The sequence below is a fragment of the Lycorma delicatula genome, chromosome 8, assembly GCF_047948215.1.
Source record: "Lycorma delicatula isolate Av1 chromosome 8, ASM4794821v1, whole genome shotgun sequence".
NCBI classification, from domain to species: domain Eukaryota; kingdom Metazoa; phylum Arthropoda; class Insecta; order Hemiptera; family Fulgoridae; genus Lycorma; species Lycorma delicatula.
Genome location: NC_134462.1, coordinates 95,188,015 through 95,208,429, shown reverse-complemented (window position 1 = coordinate 95,208,429; position 20,415 = coordinate 95,188,015). Strand labels below are relative to the sequence as shown.

At 30.8% G+C, this 20,415-nt stretch overlaps 1 protein-coding gene across 3 annotated transcripts in view; it reads left to right on the top strand.

Annotated features, from left to right (window-relative positions):
* Positions 1-14,372, top strand: part of LOC142328958 (ATPase family gene 2 protein homolog A) — a 29,791-nt gene extending 15,419 nt beyond the window's left edge. For all 3 annotated transcript variants that reach the window (XM_075373162.1, XM_075373161.1, XM_075373160.1), the window contains 5 exons: positions 2,551-2,833; positions 6,770-6,979; positions 11,496-11,759; positions 13,697-13,861; positions 14,062-14,372. In XM_075373162.1, coding sequence (XP_075229277.1) covers positions 2,551-2,833; positions 6,770-6,979; positions 11,496-11,759; positions 13,697-13,861; positions 14,062-14,220 — 1,081 coding nt within the window. In that variant the 3' untranslated portion in view covers positions 14,221-14,372. The remainder of the gene's footprint in view (positions 1-2,550; positions 2,834-6,769; positions 6,980-11,495; positions 11,760-13,696; positions 13,862-14,061) is intronic.
* Positions 14,373-20,415: the final 6,043 nt, after the last annotated feature.

Below are 20,415 nucleotides of genomic sequence, written 5' to 3'. Positions count from 1 at the left end.
AAGATTCCAGTTTACTGAAGTCGTACAATAAAATTACATGTGAATGTTTGTAAGTTATAAAAATCAGTGTATTATCTATTGTATTGTTTCTTGACAGAAGTGGTTCATTAAACTATTGTTTTACACTATCTGTGTCAGTCTTTTTGTGACACATGTAAATTATATGAATTACAAGAGGGACAAATCATAGTTGCTTTCTCTGACAGTAATTATGTTCACTATACAGCTAGTCCTTGGTGAATAGAATGAAGGGTATCACTTGTAAATCTAAACTGCATTTTGGTAGGGTTGGCATGCTAATTTTCTACTGTATTTGGCTCAGGGAAGAGGTTAATTGAAAACCACTTCATCCCTAATTTTTCTTAATACGAGGGTCATTCAAATATAAACTGGAATTTATTTACATAGCTTTATTAATATTAGATAAAATTACAAATAAATTACCTTATTTTTCTACATAGTTTCCTTCAACAGAAATACATTTTCTCCACCAGTTAGATAGCTTCCTGATCCCCTCATCAAAAAAACAAGATTGCTGCTCCAACAATCAATTGCACACAATGCTCAACTGCAGCATCATCTTCAAATCTTTCCTCTCCTAAAGCTTCTTTCAGCAAACCAATGTGTGGAAATCACACAGTGACAAGTATGGACTGTATGGTGGGTGTTCAAGAGGTGTCCATCCTGATCTCCTAGGGGAAGACACCCTCCAACCATCCCCTCTTTACCTAGCCGTGATGGGATTTACTGGAGGGTATCTGATAAACCTCAGCATATGACATTTCTCAGTTACCTCAGCCCAGAATGCCACAAATGACATTTCCATCATTGTAATCATTACTAAAAATAACAAAACACATCTCCAGTCTCAAACAAGGCCAAAAACTGTAGTCGTCGAAGGAACTGAATCTCCTACCTACTCGAAACATAAATTGAGTTCACATACGACATGGACACGGAAAAACACCAAAACAAAAACAAACACATGAAAATAAAACTAATACTAAAACAATCAAAACCGACATAATACTAACAAAACAAAAACAACACTAACAAGAACTCATAACAAAACAAAGTACACAGGAACAAGACCAAGCAGCACCCTAGATTCCCTCTGCAATCTGTTCGCTAGCCAAATAATGCAGAAATTCTGCAACCGCTTACCATTCAGCTCAGGCCTTTCAGTTTTGACTGATGTCAAGTATTGCCTTAATGGTATCCATTGACAGATTATTAGAGTGCACCCCAGATCATATTTGGTGCACTCATACAACACATGGAAGGCATCAGTGTGGGGGTGCAGGACGCACCCCCACACTGCAGGCACAGATTCGAATCCACCAGGCCAAACTCAGCTAGTCTACCCCTGAAGGCCACCCCTGAAGGCCCCATGACCAGTAGGAAACTGAGTTATGTACTTGTTAGGGGAAATCCATGCGCTCCACAAGCTTCTAATGTCTGTAAGAGATCATGCATATATCACTCATCAATAGTCTCATTCCATCTAGCCTGTCATATCTCATAACCATGTTACTCAATTTCCCAAATTTTTTTGGAAGTCAACTTCCTAGGCAACATACCGCTCCTATCTCTCAAGAGCTAGAATATCAACCAATTTCATTCTTGCAATCACCAAGACCGCCTCCTGTGAAACTGTCCAGTAACCTGTTACCATCAACATTAATAGTCGTGGGCCCTCAATAATATGTCTCTATAACTATGGATTTTCATCCCATCTGCCCAAACTGGCACAGCATACAACATGATTGCTTCGCACATGCCCTTGTACTGGATGCTTAGGGTCCTAAAATTGAGACACTAATCTGGATTGACCACACATTGGATTTCAAAAAAGGCACTACAACCCTTTTCTGCGATGTATTGAAGGTGCCTCTTGAACTGAAATTTCTCATCGAGATACACCCCGAGGTACTTTTGAACCTGAGTGTACTTTACTCTATGGCCTGACATCTTTCTGGTATGATAAAGGTGGATTTTGACAGTTTTTAAGAATAAACAATTTTTGTTTTAAGATTGTACATTCATGAATATTAAGGCTTGGAGATTAAAAAATTTAATCTGATGGACATAGGTAATATATTGGTTTGCATAACTTAGATTTAATACTTAAGAGAGCTGAAAAGTGATCAGGCAGTACATTTTTAAATCTAGAAAATTTATTCCGACTTTTGAGGGTCCCCCAAGGAATGATATATTTTGGCCAGGAATATATATAAACATAATATATGTTTGGAAATAATTTATATATATTTAATAATGATTACAAGCATGGTTTAATATAAAATGTTTCTATACTAATGTGAAATCTTTCCGGCTTAGTGTACTTAGTTGCAGAATTTAAGGTGCATGTATTATATGTAAAATGCTGTTATATTGATTCAGTTCATCTTAAAAAATAATACTTTTATATAAAGTTAATAAATTTTCTCTTAAGTTGTAGTATGAAAACGGCCATAGTTGCTGATGCTACATATATAGTCTCATTGTTGTGCTCATGCTATATCTGCAATTTTTTTTTTATTATTCTAGTTTTGATCGTGAGATCGAGTTACCAATACCATCATTAGCTGATCGTGAAAAGATTCTTTCAAAAATGTTACGTAGTCAGCCGCATGTAAATGAAGAAACAATTAGGGAAGTAGCATCAATTTCACATGGTTATGTAGGAGCTGATCTTTGTGCAGTTGTTGCTCAAGCATTTTCTCGTGCCACCAAATGTGATAATAATACAATTACAAGTGATGCTTTTAATTGGGCATTGATGCAAATTAAACCTAGTGCTATGAGAGAAGTGTTAGTTGAAGTACCTAATGTTAGTGTTCAATCTTACATCATATTATAATTAATAGTTATTATTAACTTTTGTAGGTATATGTATGGTGTGAATAATAATGTGTATTTGTCTTCATGTAATAAGATTAATAAAAATGTTAAGATAATACGAGGGTTATTTTTTTTCAAGGTCCGATCGGTCACAAAATTAAAACCACAGTGAAAATAAAAAATTTTTTATTTGTAACAAGTACTTACATAGTTACGCTATTTCTCTACATAGTCGCTACTCTGATTTAGACATTTGTCGTAGCGTGGTACCAACGGAGCCACCTGTGTTTTCAGCCATGTTTCTATACTGGTCTGCAACTCGATGTCTCTGCCAAAGTGTTGTCCTCCTAGTCAGTGTTTAATGTGAGCAAAGAGGTGAAAATCTGATGGAGGCAAGTCAGGACTGTATGGTGAGTGATCAAACACTTCCCAACGAAAATGCTTCAGGAGCTTCTTTGTTACAGCTGGAGTGTGCGGCCGATCATTGTCATGGAGAAAGACAATGCCTGATGACAAGACTCTTCTCCACTTATTCTGAATTGCCCTTTGCAGACGTTGAAGAGTCACGCAGTATGAGGCTGCAGTGATGGTCGTGCCACGTTCCATGAATTCCACCAGAGAACTCCATTCCAGTCCCAGAACACAGTAGCCATACACTTTCTGTTGGAGAAGGTTCGCTTGAACTTCTTTGGTTTACTGGGAGAATGAGAATGCATCCACTGTTTGGATTGTTCTTTTGTTTCTTCAGTTTCGAAGTGGACCCATGTCTCGTCCCCTGTGACAATTTTGTTCTCCTTCATCGTGGTAGCGGTGGAGAAACGATAGGGAGGCGTCCATTCTCATTGTTTTGTGATGGTTGGACAGCATCTTGGGAACCCATCTCGCACACAGTTTGCGGTACTGAAGTCTCTCACTCACAATGGTGTAGAGAGCTGCCCTTGAAATTTCAGGAAACGAATCACTCGATACAGAAATTGTGAACCGACGATTTTCTTGAATTGCCTCATCCACTCGCTCAATGAGATCATCGGTTGACACCCGCTTCCTTTCCTGACCGCCTGCATCATGAAATCTGTACGTCCTGCTTTAAAGTTCCTGCACCATTGTCGCACTTTGCTGTCACTCATTTAAGTTTCACCGTACACATTACTTATTTGTCGATGAATTTCAGCTGCATTACACCCCTCAGCCTGAAGAAATCGAATTACCGCACGCATTTCACACTTGGCGGGAGATGCTATAGTTGTAGACATGTTTACGTGCTAGCTGTGAAGTGACGCGGCGTGATTGAAGGCCATACTAGAGATGCTACGCAACACATATGCGCAAAGGTTCATCTGATATTTGCACAGGTTTTTATTTTGCAACTGATCGGACCTTGAAAAAAAAATAACCCTCGTATATACGTTTTAATTTCACAACACATCATGACAATTTTCTGTAACTTGGTTGCAGGTTCTTAACTATTTTGTTAAATCTCCTGCTATTTCAGTTTGTTAAGTGTTTGAGAATTGTTCTGAAAAAGTATATTTTCTAAATATTTCCAAAGGGAAAAAAGTGTGGTGTAAGGTCTGGATGCTAGTGGCCACAAGTTTCTTGAGATAAAACCATGACTTAGAAACTTAAGTTCTTGTAACATGATTATCATTATGTTGGCAGATAATCCATCTTGCTGAAACTGAAATTATTATATATTTTTCCCTAATAGTGCCATAAAATTGTTGGAAAATCATGTTAAACTTCACCATCTCCATTTTTTTGAAAAACTAAAGGACACAGTGGCAGGAGATCATAGATCTCTACCCTCTATCCGTAGACCTGGCCCTTCTAGATTCTCCATGCTGAGGATACCTGAAGGGCTGAAGGCTAGTGCTAGTGCATTCTTGGTATCCGACAGGGGAAGTTGCCTGTGCACAGACTTGTGTTCACTCTTCATCTCTTTAATGTAACTGCAAAAATAAATATTTTTTTAAGAGCATTCTTAAACTTTATAGAACCTTAGTCTCTAAGACCCTTCATTTTTATAAAAAAGGTATCTCTTTTCTGTAAAATTTTTTCACAAATTTCATGTGTTGCTATAAGGAGGATATTTCAATGCATAATTTTATATAACTGATGTTAAAATTTTATTGTGATATATGACAGAGTAATAGCATTTTGAAATTTGTTTTGAAAAATGATGCAACATTCTTTTATGCAAATTTCTGTTACAAACTATATTAAAAATAGTTATTTTATATGGCTAGTCTGGAACTATGTCCATCAACTGTTTGTTGAAACAGTTGATGCAGTTGTACAATTGTAGTTGGCTGATGTTTTTCTGCATCTGAGGTTTGCAATCGGCATTCAGCAGTAAAAATGTGTTGTCCATCCATTTTTGAGTTGGTTTCTGGACTGTAGAGTTTGGTGGAATTTAATCAGATAATTTTTTCATATTGCTGGAGTAAAGATTTAGTTTTTTGTTTAATAAAACTTGCTTTAGTTTTATGGATCAGGAAGATCGTATTGTACGTATAATGTAGTGACTATATCTTATCTCTGTTATGTGTTAAAGGTTATATTATTTACTTTTTCATAAAGATATTTGTAAAAGGTATTAACAGTAATACCTTTTTGAAATATCAAGTTCACGACAGTGAACTTAAAAAAAGTTTCCGAAGAAACTTTTTTATTTGCCATAAACATCTACAAAAACACTAAGTTGTGCAAATTTGAAATTTTTATCACCAGCCCCATCAGAGTTATTTGAAGCAAAAATTTGAAGTTTTAAAAAAAAAATTAGTTTTCAAAAAATCATAAAGATTTAGGGGTAAGTATATCACCATTATTATTATGATTATTATTATTATTATTATTTATGGTAAAACTACTAACATGTATCTACATATAAAAAAATAATTCAAACTGTGTATGACATCCCTGCCTCTTGAAAAAAATTATCAAAAGTAAAATTTCACTGTTTTTCATGTTCAACTTTATTGGTAATTTTCTTAGAAAGAAGAAGATAGGTAAATAAGCCACTGGACCAATCTTTTACCTTAAGGAGAAATATGAATAAATTGCTTTTTGTTTCATCCTTCCAGTACCAATAGATTTTTAGTTATGATTTTTTCTGTAAACCCTTCAGTTAAAAAAATAGGTGTGCACAACATAACAAAAATGGCCGCCACAGGTAAACTGCTTAAATAAAAAATTTAAAAAACGATAGTTTTAAGGTTCTGAAACATGTAGGAAACAAGTGGGTAGATTTAATTGATAATTTAATGAGTCATAAAAAATAATACTTATATAAATATAACCTCAAATCTTGATACATAGTTTTCATTAAAAAATATATATACGTTGCAATATAATTAAAGTTTTATGAATATGAACAATATTCACAGTTTAAAATCAATCATTGGCTTCAGAAATCCGTGTGTATAAATACTTATATAAATATATATTTATTATGACTCAATATCTGTTATGTTTACAACACATGCTAATCACTTAATTGCATTGAACAACTGATTGAATTAGACACTACATGCATGTGCATGCAGACTGATCCACTGAGGCTTGCGCAAATCTTTATAGTGTATTACATCGGCATGCGCAACTTCCATAACTTGCTGAAAATACACTCTTTTCAGTTTCTCCTAATGCACCAAAATAAATATAACTTCAATAATGAAAGTATATATTCATCATTCTGCTAACTTCTGTGGTGTAGTGATAGCGTCCGTCTTTCATTTAGAAAGATTCTAGGGTCAGATCCTGTTCAGGCTTGGCATTTTTCACATGCTACAAAATCCATCACATATTATCAGGTAACTGTAATCAGGACAATGCCTGTTAATAAATAATATAATTTAATGTTACTGATGAATTTTATAATTGCTGGTTCATTAATTATTTAATTTGAACGTATGTATGGTTTCAGATAAGATGGTCTGATGTTGGAGGTCAAGAGAAGCTAAAGTTACAACTACGACAAAGTATCGAGTGGCCAATAAATTATCCGGATGCGTTCACTAGATTGGGAATAACACCACCTCGTGGCATTTTAATGTTTGGTCCCCCAGGTTGTTCTAAAACCATGATTGCTAAAGCGTTAGCGACTGAATCCAAACTTAATTTTATATCTATAAAGGTATATAAATAGTACATTTTTTATTTTCACATTTATATTTTCTTCTTTGTTTTTGACCAACTTAAAAAAAGGCAGAAGTTCCAATTCAAATTAGAAGTTCAAGCCTTACTTGTGTACCAATGTATCTTGTACTCAGTGTACCAAGTACACTGATTTAATGACTAGTTTCACAATTTTTTACAGATGAAAATCTTATTAGCTATTATATCAGAGGAGCTGCACACAATTGGTTAGAGACATACTTTAATGAATGTAAACAAGTAATTCAAATTTTATCTTTTTAAGATTACACTTATAAAATTTAGGTTCTCAATTCAAGATGAAGAATGCAGAGTGGCTCGGAAAAAGTTCTTGGCCCCCTTGCCCTTTTTTATTGTTTATTACTGATCTTCAAAATCTTGAGACATTCAATGTAGGCCTTTTTGCAGTTAAGAAAATTCCCTAGATGAATTGTAACATATTACATATCTAACCATGTAACTTTAAATATGGATATAACTAGTGCATTGTGCTTCTCAAGCAGGTGTAATATTTCTGATCGCATGGATAGATTCTCATTAATGATAATTTTAGTATTTCTAATGCTCACAAAGCAAAATTTTTGTGTGTTTTGTTAGATGTTAAGTTTCTGGGTATGATCGAATTGATTTTCTTTGTAACAAAAGCGACTCCTATTGTTTTTGCTCTGAAATGCCTTGATAAAATGCTAAGCTTATCATAATTATTAAATATTTTATTACACCTACATACATTCTCAAATAAAGTATATGTCATCTCTTGGGGGTCCCTCAAAAAGTTGGAATAAATTTTGAAATACAAAAATGAGCTGTCAGATCATTATCTGGCACCCATAATTTCAAATTGTGTTGACTTATGTTTAGAAAATTAAATATATTAACTTAACCTTGGGTTTATATTTATGAATTATAAATTTTACTTAAAAGAGTGGTCACTTATTCTTAAAACTATCAATATCCACTTTTAAAAAACCAGGCAACAGAACTGGGTTCTTTTCCGTTAATTCACTACCACCTAAAAATTTTACTAACTAAAACATTATTTATGTTTAATTAACTAGGTTACATATTAGGTTAATACATAAGGTTAGTTAGGCTTATGTTAAGGTTAGGTGACTTTAACTAACGATTCTGTGTACTAAACTTTGCACATTATCAATATAATCTTACTCTCACAAACCTTGTCTGATTAACATTAAATATATAAATTATATACAACTTATTAATAACAAAAGTGATATTTAAACCGGTAGTGAAAAGAATTCTATTTTACAAAAACCATATTATTCTATTGATAATTTTTTAAATAATTCTAATTAAGAATAAAAACACACAATTTATCTGCATCTTGTTCAATGTTTTTCAATTATTTTTTAATAATTTTTTATATTTAATGTAATAACATTTAACTTAATGTTATTTCATGAGTTTGTATTTGAATAATTAATATGGACTTGCTCCATATTAATATTTGCATGAATATTAATCAGAATAAAATTGGATAAAGAAATATTTCGTCCTCATATACTAATAGAGAATCTTAGCTCATATTTGGTGGTTATCCTTATGTCATTTCTCAAGATTCCTTTTCTTATTTTTAACAAGATATGATGAAACAAGATATGTTTCATCAAATGACAATTCATAGGGCTGCTTTTTCAATAGGTTTAACCCAAATTTTAAATTGAGATATAACTAAATAGTATAAAATGAAATTAATTTTAAAATAAGGTAGTGCTTAAAAGAAGTTTTACAAGCTATTGATGTTTTTAATTTTCCATAGACTTCTAAAAGTAAATATTTTTATTTAGAATTGAAAATTATTCTTTTACTATTCACGATTTCTTTTTAAATTTATCTGATTTACATTTTTTAAATTTCCTTTTAAGGTATATCTTAAAATTTAAGCTGGAAAATTGTAGATTTTTTTTCTTTAATAATAGATTGTCACTTGATGTATAAAAAAGCAGATGTATTAATAGCATTGTGTGGTTATCTTACATCCAGACATAACTGTCATGGCCTATCATTATATCTCCGTTTTTCTGTTTAGCCTCCGGAGCCACTGTAAGGTATTACTTCAGAGGTAGAATGAGGATGATATGTATGAATGTAATAAACTGTAGAGTTGTACAGTCTCAGGTCAACCATCCCTGATATGTGTGGTTAATTGAAACCAATCAACCAAGAACACCGGTATCAATGATTCTAGTATTCAAATCTGTATAAAAGTAACTGCCTTTACTAGGATCTGAACCTTAGAACTCTTGACTTCAAAATCAGCTGATTTGCGATGACAAGTTGACCATTAGACCAGTCCAGTGGGCTATCATTACATCTCTGATCTTCATAATTTATAATGTCTTTTCCTTCATATCTTGTCTCTTCGTAAATAAATTTCCCATAAATAATACTGTTTCTTTTTTGCTTTTGAACTTTTCTTAATTACTATTTAATCGATTTAGTTGTATGTCAATTTTTCATGAATTGCATTATCATAATCATTACATAACCTTTTTTTTACAGGTTCTTCATTTATCCATTATCTTCATTTTAATTCATCTGATTTATATTTAGAACTGATTATTTATTGTGTGAAAAGTTTATTACTTTTAATATTAATTATTACACTGTTTAACATATTCAGTACGGTACGAGAAAACATCTGTATTCACCAAGCCGAGGTCCAAAAAAAAAAAACTTACAATTCATGATTTATCAGTTGTCATGGTGAACTATCTTTTTTCAAGTGTAGCTTCATATCAGATTGTAATTAGTAGTTTATCTACCTCTATCAAATCAAACAACAGAACTCTTTTCATCAACCAGGATACAATAATTCTTCTTATAAGAAAGGGTATTCTGTTTCCATTTCTTTTATATTTAATTTTTAAGTAATACTTATTAAAATTCCACAATTTTTTTTGTATTTCTTTCTCAATTTGACCCTAAATATGTGTTCAGAAAATTTTTTATAATGGCTTCTCAATTGTGAATTATCTGGTATTATTTTTTTCTGTTTACATTATTTCATCCGTTTATAATTTAAATGATTAATGTGGAGTTTAATTGCCTTATATTTTATAATTTATGTTTTTATCTGTAGAGTTTACTGGGTGACCTACTTAAAATTGAACCGAGCCTGCTCAAAATGTAGTTATTAAGCATCACCTTAACGCCACTACTATTGATTGTGTATCTTGCTACTCTTGTCAGTTTATTATTATCAGTTGTAAATTGTTCATGCTTCAAGGTGTACAGTTTTTCTTAGCAGTCATTTTTTTAAAATGCTTTATTCGATCGAGGAAAGGCTTGCTATAATGGAAGCTTATATCTATTCTGGATACTTTCAAGAAATGTGTCAAATATTGGTGGAAAATGTTCCAAATGTCAGTATCTCAGCAAAGATTATCATATATAATTGATTTGCTTAAAAAATTGTGTTCAATGAAATTGGTTTCATGTGCAAAATGAAATAGGCAACCTCCTTCTGTTGAACTCCAGAGGCCGCAGCCTAGTCAAAGAAGAATTTCTCCCAGTCAAAAAAAATGTATAGGCAAGTTATCACAACAAAGAAGAATAAAAACACTCCTTGCCTTAATATTCTTCACAGTTTAAATTTGAAACCATATCATGTAACAATTTAAGAGAATAGACAAACCAAACAATTTTAATTTTTCTGACTGGCATCTCAAAAAAATTACCAATGGACAGATAGGTTGAATGCTATTTCATGTCAGACGAGGCAAAGTTTTATTTATTTTGGCATGTTAATTCGCATACCAGATATTGGACGACTGATAATCCTCACTGGATGTTTGAGAGTCCACTTCATAAAGAGAAATTCAGACTAGTGTGCTGTTTCTAGTAATTGAATAATGGGGTCAATATTTTTTAATAGTATAGAACTGGAATGTCTCTACAGAAATGTATCGTATAATTTTTGAAGAATTCTACACTCAGGTAATAGTGAAAATGCTGTACTACAGCTTCTTCCAATAAGATTGAAAATATGTCACACATCAAACCATTCTCTAGCACATGTTCATGTGTTTTTTTACAGAAAAACAAACTGTAAGCAAAGGGCAGTGGCTTTCATGTTCCCCAGATTTGTATAGTTGCAATTTCTTTCTTCGAAACTATTTGAAGGATAGAGTTTATAAATCAAATTCCCACTTGATGAACTAAAGGAGAGTGTTCAACAAGAAATCAACAGCATGACATTTTGCATTAGGTGACTCATGATGTGATCGCTAAAGCAATAAAGTGCATCACTGCCAGGTACTCGCTTTGAAAATACTCTTTGTTAAAATATGTAAACTTTTGCTAATGTTAATACAAAATTTAATTTTTGTTTTCATTGTTTAATTTCATACATAATATGTTACATGTTGCATTGTGTTTAATGTTACTTCTTTTTATTATAAATTCCTCTTATTTATTTTGTGCTATATTCCTTTTTTCTTCTGCATTTAATCTTTTCTCTACTGTTTTATTAGGGGCCTGAGTTGTTCAGTAAGTGGGTTGGTGAGTCTGAGAAAGCAGTACGTGCAGTTTTTAGAAGAGCAAGATCAGTAGCACCATCTATTATATTTCTTGATGAATTAGATGCATTAGCTGGTGAGAGAGGTCAAAACAGTGGAGGTGGTACTAATGTTCAAGAAAGAGTTCTTGCACAACTTTTAACTGAATTAGATGGTGTTGAACCGCTTACTAATGTCACTATAATTGCAGCTACTAACAGACCTGATCGCATTGATAAGGTTATTTTAATTTTAACTTTACTAATTTTATTTTGTTTACGTTTTCTTTTTTTTTTGAGGAGGTAAGTGTCTGACATGTTGAAAACAATAATGTTCTTAAAGATCAGTTATTTTCAATATGACTTTTATTTGATGCAGCTAAATTTTATTTTATTACTTACAAGGGCAAATGGTCAGATTACCTTACAATGCAGTTTATTGTTGATACTCTTTTGGAGGGTGGTAGAAAGGTCTCGTTTTTGCATCTAAAATGACAGCTTCTGTCTTGTCCTGATTTCTGAGTAAACTCCATTTAAAGATTTTTGAGTGGTTCAGATAAGTATTTGTATATTTACATTCATATCAGCCAAGTGGCAAGCATTCCAATCTTATAATTGAGAGGTCTCAGGTTCTAGTCTTTTTTTTCTAGTTTTCATTTTTTCTTAAATGTATAGTAATGCATATTTTTTTTATAATTAGTCTGGAACAAAAAGCTGTATAAATTTCATGTTTGTGATTCTTAATTTACTTGACTATAAGAATTAACTTGAAGATTTTTATCAACATTGGGGGAATGAAGTTTAACAAGTAGAAAACGATCAGATATTGTTTTATAAAACTTAAAAATATTTAAGTAGATAAATTTGTTTTAATTTTAGATTTGCTTGACAGTTTGAAAATATTTATGTTTCATTTGTTTTTTATTTATCATTGTATGGATTGTAACAGACACTGAAAATTAATTAATTATATTGAGAGTTAAAAATCATATATTTAATAATAAAATTTATATAAAAAAAAATTTGACATCAGTACCTCTTGATTATGAGAGTAGAATGTTCACTACTAGTGATGACACTGCTGTGACTGCAGGTATACAAATAAGCTACTTAAATCTCTTGAAATTCTTTAAATGTAGTTTACGCAGAAATGAGGACAAGTTAGAACCTGCCAATTTGGATTTGAAGGAGGGACCCTCCTCCTACCATCCTGCAAAAAGGGTATCTATAAACTCTGTTGTAAGCTGACTGCCTGTCCTCGTTAAATATTTTACTGTTGGGTTATATCTTAAGTATTGCAGATATAGTATAGAATTATAAAATTTGATTAACTATAATCCCTCAGATCATCCGTAAAAGTCAGTATATTAATATTTCATTATAAAAGCCCTAAATATATTCAGAGCATAAGAAAACTTATTATTAATCTTGACTTATATTAACGATTTAGTAGCAGATATATTTTCTTCTACAAAAAAACAGTAAATAATGGCAGTCACTTGCCTATGCACTTTTGTTTATACAATTTTATTAGTTTTCTCTTATTAAATCTGTAAAAAAATAAATAAATCACAGTTGCTAAAAAACTGCACTCAGCCATGACTGAATAAAAGATTTTTAAATATGTTGTAATTGTCACTGTGTTTATCCTTAAACACTGTTTGGTGGTTTATTAATCTGCTTTTTGAATTTCCAGAATTAAAAAATTAATCATGTCTATCCCCATATTCCAGACAACTTTTTTTTTTTTGTTTACCCAGATGCAGATATTTAATGTAGGTAATTTAAACAGAAATAATACTTTTTAAATTTCTTTCAATTGCTTAAAGTCAGTACCAAATTAATTAATTTTTTTTTGCTTCTAAAAATGAAAACTTTATGAAATAATTGAAAAGTGCTGTTCTGTTTTTAGGACTGTTGTTTTTTTTTAATTATTTTTTTGTTACTTTTGTGTTTAAAGATAATTTTACTCTTTTCTTTTGATGTAATATTTATTGTAAAAACTGAAAAGATTTTTGTTTAATTCTGGTTTGCTATATATTACTTTGGACATGATATTTACAATGATATGAGAATCCATCACCTTATTGATATATTTTTATAATAACCACTCCTCAAATTTTTTGCGTAATTCCAGTCTCAAATTATAAGTCTAACAAATTATATTTTATGTTGTAGGCACTATTAAGGCCAGGAAGACTTGATCGTCTTGTCTATGTACCATTACCTGATTTAGTGACTCGTCGCCAAATTCTTGAATTGCAGTTTCAGAAAACTGTAGTCTCAAATGAAGTTAATATCGAAAAACTTTCTGAAAACCTGAATGGATATTCTGGTGCTGAGGTACTAAAATTCAAATAAAACTTAAAAAAAAAATCAAATTTTGTGTATCTCTTATTAATATGTAACTTTATAATCGAATTCTGTTATCTAATAGAGTGTGAATAGTATTTGCTAGTCACTGGGTATGTCAGTATAACCAGATTAATTACATATTTTAAAAATAATGTTATTCATTTATAATCAGCAAGATTTTTTTTTAGGTTGTTGCTGTATGTCATGAAGCAGCGTTAAATGCACTGGAAGAAGATAACGAGGCTACTGAAGTGAAATTAAGACATTTTAAATATGCCATGAAACTTATTACTCCTCGTACTCCTAAGTCTCTGTTAGATCTTTATGACAATTATATTACTCTATGAATGAAAGATCATATTATATATCAAATGCTGATATTCTAAGATAAAGAATTCTGTAAATAATTATGAATTTGCCAGATTAATTTAACAATTTGTCTACTTTCAGTAAAAAAAATGTTCATTTTGATTTAAGAAATAAAGTTAATAAAACTGTATTAGATTTTATCTTATTTTCTTAGTTTTTCAGTCTACACAATTAGTAAAGTAATAAAATTATTTATTATGAAATTGGAAAAACTTAAAAAAGAATTATTTGCTATTAGTCGCTAATGATAAGTGAATATTTCATTTATCCTTAACTTTATATGTTTGCCTCTTGGTAATTTGAGTAAAATCAATATCCAGTTTTTTAATATTATTTTGTATATAGAAAAACTGATGCAAAAACACAATTATATTCAATAAGAACACTTGATTAACAATAAGATGCTTTTTGTTTTACCATTTTACTGTGATAGAAAGTTTAGTTTATGTATTTTTTTTAATAGAACAAAAGGGGATTAAAAAGTATTTAGACTTCTTTAATACTCTATTTAAACACAGTAAAATGCTAAAAAAAAGATCTTATTATTAATCAAATGTTATTATTGTTTATAATTGTTTTAAACCAAGAGAAATACACAGTTATCAAGGACAAAACTTTGAATCTCGATTTTTCCAATAGGTCTTCAACTGTTTTGATGTTCGAAAAACAAGAGCTCTCTTCATCCACAGTGAGATGGTATAGTAGAACACTACATCAAAACAATAGACCAGTTGGAAGGATTCTTACACCATATTGAATAGAATCAATGATGTAGAGTATAGAATTCAGTGCAGTTCATGAATGAAGGTCATGGTTCTTCTGGTGCCTTATCAGGAAACTATTTAGGGGGGGGGCAGTGTAACAGGACCAGTATAATGTACGTAGGTAATAGATTCCTTCCAATTATAAAGAAAGTATGAGAAAATAATAATGTAAGGAATCCAGAAGGAACTAAAAGGGATCCCTTTTTCAGGTTGACAGGTCCATTTAACAATTTGTTTTTTGTAATAGAGACAATGGCTGTTGATCAATGAGAAGGGTTACTGTACCAGAATAGAAATTTATGGGAAAATGTAAAAAATCGCAGACAATGAAATTATTACGCTTCAACAGTTAAAGAATGTGGCGAGGAATTCTGCAGACCAGGGGATATAAATACTGCTAGGACCAGCAGAAATAGTAGTAGTTAAGTGAGGCTGTATTTGGTATAGTGATGATAAGTGTGAGTGGTTCTGCAATGCCGTGTTTGATGCAGTTGTGTGATGACATTATCAGTAAGTGTTATGTAATGAGTGAAGAGTACATCACAAGAATTCCAGTGTGTGGACAATGGTTGAATGCAGGAAGTTAATCGGTGTATTATTGGTAAACAGTAGTGAATTTGACAGTATTATAAATTCATTCATAAAGTGTAGGGTAGTTCTGTTGAAAACAGTAAAAGTAATAATATTTGCAGAGAATTCAATTGTATGAACTTTAATTTTTTAATCTTATTTTGTGTTAATGCAATAGTAGATATTAATATTAGCAGTTATAATGTTTTCACTAAATTAGACTATTTTTGTTTTTATAATTTAACTCTGTAAACAAATCTTGACCTTATTTGAATTACTATTTTTACCCATGACAGAACAGACTGTATATGTGTTTGGGGTAAGAGGTTTTGTGTGTGTGTATGTGTATGACTTACCATTTTCCTCAAAAATTACTGGGCTGATTTAAATGTAGTTTTTTGCAATATCAGAGCAGCTTCTTAGACATTTTACAGTTATAGGCCACCAGGGGGCGCTGCCGTATATATGTTTCTTCAAAATGGCTTTTGAATATTGTTTCTAAGGCTGTCTAACTCCAGCAAACCTACATTATTGTGTGGATTATTAAACAATTTTCGGTGGTCAAGTATATAAACTTTATCATCAGCCTATAAACATCCCACTGTTGGGCACAGGCCTACTAATCTTAACGTAATAATTAAAAAATAAAATTAGAAATTTTAAGAAACCCATGATGAAAAACTTTCATCAATCGAAATTTGTTGGTTGGCTATAATAATGTTGAAATATATTATTGCAGTAATCTACCAGAGGTTGAAATTTCTGAGACGGGTCATAACCATGTTCATTCGATTTAGGCAGCTTAGAATTGTCAACCATATGAAACAATGAAAGGGTATTTTCAAATTTAGCCTGGGTAAACATAGATCAATAGATCACCCACTTGACTGTTTTTACCTTATAATCCTCTGTCAGATTGTGATATTGTTTTTGAGGCAATAAAATTTAAGATTTTGATTGATTGTTGTGCATGATCTGTAGATGTATAGATAGTTTTAATGATCATCATAGTCACGCATGATGGTTAATAAAAAAAAAAATCTTAAATTTAATTGTGTAAAAACATAGTCAGAGGAATATAAGGTCGTCGTCTTCATCTTTGCTTTGAATGAAATTCTTGAAAATATATTGAAAATAGATTCACGTTACATTTTATACACAAAAAAAAGTATGGTTTTTTCATAGCTTACATCTTGGTCTAGCTTTTTTCACGCTATGTAATAACATGTTTTTTATGGATGACCCTTGGTTGTCATGGGTGATGAAGGAGAATTATCTTTACTTTTTTCTTCCTTCTCAGTAATACTTCATGGTATTTTTATTTCTTCATTCTTTATCAGTGACATGTAAGAGAAGGACCTAAAATCAGTTTGACTGATTTTACATTATTTTCAAGTCTGTATATTTGCCATGTTATGTTATCTTTTTCAATGCCCTCACATTCTACAATTTCCATACCACTGTCATAGAAATAAATCAACGCCACTCATACTTTTAGTATATTCTGCTATCATTAATGACTGAGCAATTAGAGTGTCTCTTTTTGGCTATATCTTTTCATATTTGATAATGCATATATGCCACTGTGGTTACTGGCAATTGTCATCACTGCAACTATTATTACATCTAGCAACTGCAAAATTTATTTTTTTCAATGGGCAATTAGGAAGCCTATTTTCTAATAGACAGTGACAGCTGCAAAATATCCTTTTTCTTTCAGTAAATTAAACAGATCATATGTAGAAAAGAAATTGTACAAAAATTCTATCCTCATTAGGATTGGGACAACATTTAACAAATCTAGTACTTGTGTCTGAAGACCAAATTCAGATTTTTCTTTGTTTGCACCACCGTATGGAATAAATTTGTACAAATACCCATTTGAACTATACAAACACCAAAGCTTAAATTCAAATCTAATTGGTTTTTCCTTGATAAACATTTCAGCTGAATGACTACCAAAACATGGCACCATTTCTTCAATAGATAAATTATAAGAAAAAAGACCAAATTGTAAATTCTGTTTGTTGACAAACATAAAAACTGAACATTTTATAAAATAAGGACATGTATAAAAATAGTAGTTCAATGCAGGATTGCAAAGTTATTATTTGTAAGAATAACATATTGCACGCCTAGCGTGTGATTAATTTCATAAGCCCAAAGGTGCACAACTGCACCATTATTTTTAACAAGTAGTATTCATAATCAGTTTTCAAAATAAATAATTTTCATGAACTGATGAATAAATTCAGCATTTAAATAAGAATATAGAATAGAAATATTATTTCTAACAAGCATATCGTGATCATTACCTATGTGGAAGTGGTTATACAATCTCAAAACACAATAAGTCAATATGGAAATAAACTCGCTAATTAAAAATTAATTTTTTTTTGTGATTACAAAACCTAAGAAAATAAAAGCAAACTACAAGATGTGAAAAATTTTGTAGAAATTAAAAAGAAAAGTTTTTACGAAAATGTTCATTTACACACCAATGGCAGTTATTCGATTAATGTGATTCATTGTTGCACATTCATTATTATGTACTGGTAGATGCTTGGCTATTTGAATTGCAATTATTTCTGAATAAAAATTGAATTTAATTTCTGACAATAAGAATGTAATTTTGAAATGTTCAGAATTTAAATTCAATCTATGTTCATAAAAACTGAAATTCTTTTAGCTGCATTTTAATAATGGCCCACTTATTTATTGGTGGTAAATATTAGACGAATTGGTATGTATGGATTTTTGACTGTATCCTAAACAGAGTTCCAAACAGTAAAGCAATCAGCCTAATTTATTTCTGTGAGAATGGTATTGTTATAATTTCATTTCAATGCTGATTTTTTAAGATAAAACAGAAAAAATTCTTCAAAACAGCTGATATTCAAGTTTGTGACGCATATGTAGGCAAAATATTATAATGAATATTACATTTTCATGGATTATACCAATTTCATATGCAAAAAATGCAGCTACTGTTTAAAGATGAATGTAGATCCATGATAGTACTTTATCCTGAAATTCTCATTTGCGGCCAGAAGAGAATTTACATATTATACAAATTCGTTAAATTTATAAGTTAATTCAAATTTTCAGTGACTGTGCGATGCGGTACAGTAAATAACCAGTTAATTAGCTCTTTCATATTAGAATGTCTTACAGGTTAAAGTTGCTGCTGGAAAATGGATTAGCATGGAGAACCTGGTAACTGGCCAACAAAGTCTCCAGACCTAACTCCATTAGATTATTGCTTAAGGGACTGGCAAAAAGTTAATACTTAAGATGAACTGATCTCTCAGATTTTAATGCTGCTGTCCTAAAAAATGCGAAGATGTTTTGAGATGGGCAATACAAGAGCTTTGAAAACAAGTACATTAATTTTAATGGTGAAATTTTTTAACATTCATTCATTAATTAAGTTTAGTTTATTTTATTTTCAGGGTAAATCAATTCAATTTTTGCTAACTTGAACATTAATAATTTTGATCTCTTTTTTATTATATAACTAGCAGACCCAGCAATGCTTCGCTATTACTAGATTTGAGTATATATATATATATATATATATATATATATATATATATATAAATTAAGTTAACACAATTTAAAGTTTGATAAAACATTAACAAAATTAACATTACAGAACTTCACAAAATTTAACCTTTCCCTTTTTCCTATTTTAATTTTTACTCTATTCCATTTATTTTTTTTATTTTCCCCTTCTTCCCTTTTTTGATTTTTCCCTTCTCCCATTTTCCCTGCATGTAAATCGGTCCAGTAGTTTTTTAATCTATAGCAAACACACATATCAGAAAAACTGAAATGGAATCGTAAAGTATTTAATATAGGGTGTGTTGCTTTTATGTCCCAACAAATAGCACCGTTTTTCAAAAAAAGCATGTTTTTACCTGTCACAGGTGTGACATCTTGGGTATATAAAAATACACGCTTATTTGAATACAATGTTGTGTCAAAATTTCAAAGCAAACTTTTGAAGATTTAAGATTTTGAGGAAACAAACATTTACATTTTTATTTATATAGATCATAAAAACCTTTGTTCCTTTTGCATTTATTAATCAAATTTCTTAAACTATTATTTGCATTTATCGACTTTGTTTACATCAGTTTTCTCAGAATTAAACTCTACAAAATTGTTAACCAAGTTTTATTTGTTTAATGGCAGTTTATCACAATAACTAAAAAGTTGTGCTTTCTGACTTGAATTTTTTGTTCTGACTTTTCTAAAAAAAAAAAACTTAAATATCGTTCAGGAAACCCATTTTTAAAAAATAATTTTCATGTCAAATAAGATATAAGATTCATTATTTTTTTATTATATTGTCCAAAAAATTTAGTACTGCATAATAACCTATGAAACAAAATTCAGGGTGAAAATTTGGCAGTCATAATGTGAAAACAAAGTGAACCTATCATAGAACCATATTTCTATGTATATGTGACTTTTTTTCTTATTTTTAGCTCTAGTGTTACTTATGTAGGTGATACAGAACAGTATAACCTCAGTAGTGGTTGAATACTATGTAGTATTAAGAGAAATATTTTATTCAAATTCTATAGAGTAACAATTATTTTGAATCGCTATGAACTTCCTTAAATTAAAAACCAAAAAAAAATAATCCACCAACCTACAGCACACAGCAGAGTAATAGTATAGTATCTTTGTCTTTCATCCAGAAAGATCTGGGTTGGAATAACGGTTAGGCTTGGCATTTTTTCATATGTAATAAATGCTCACATCAACAACCATGACAAGAATTCAAGAACTTATACAAGATGAAGTAATTATAAAAAAAAAAAAAAAATC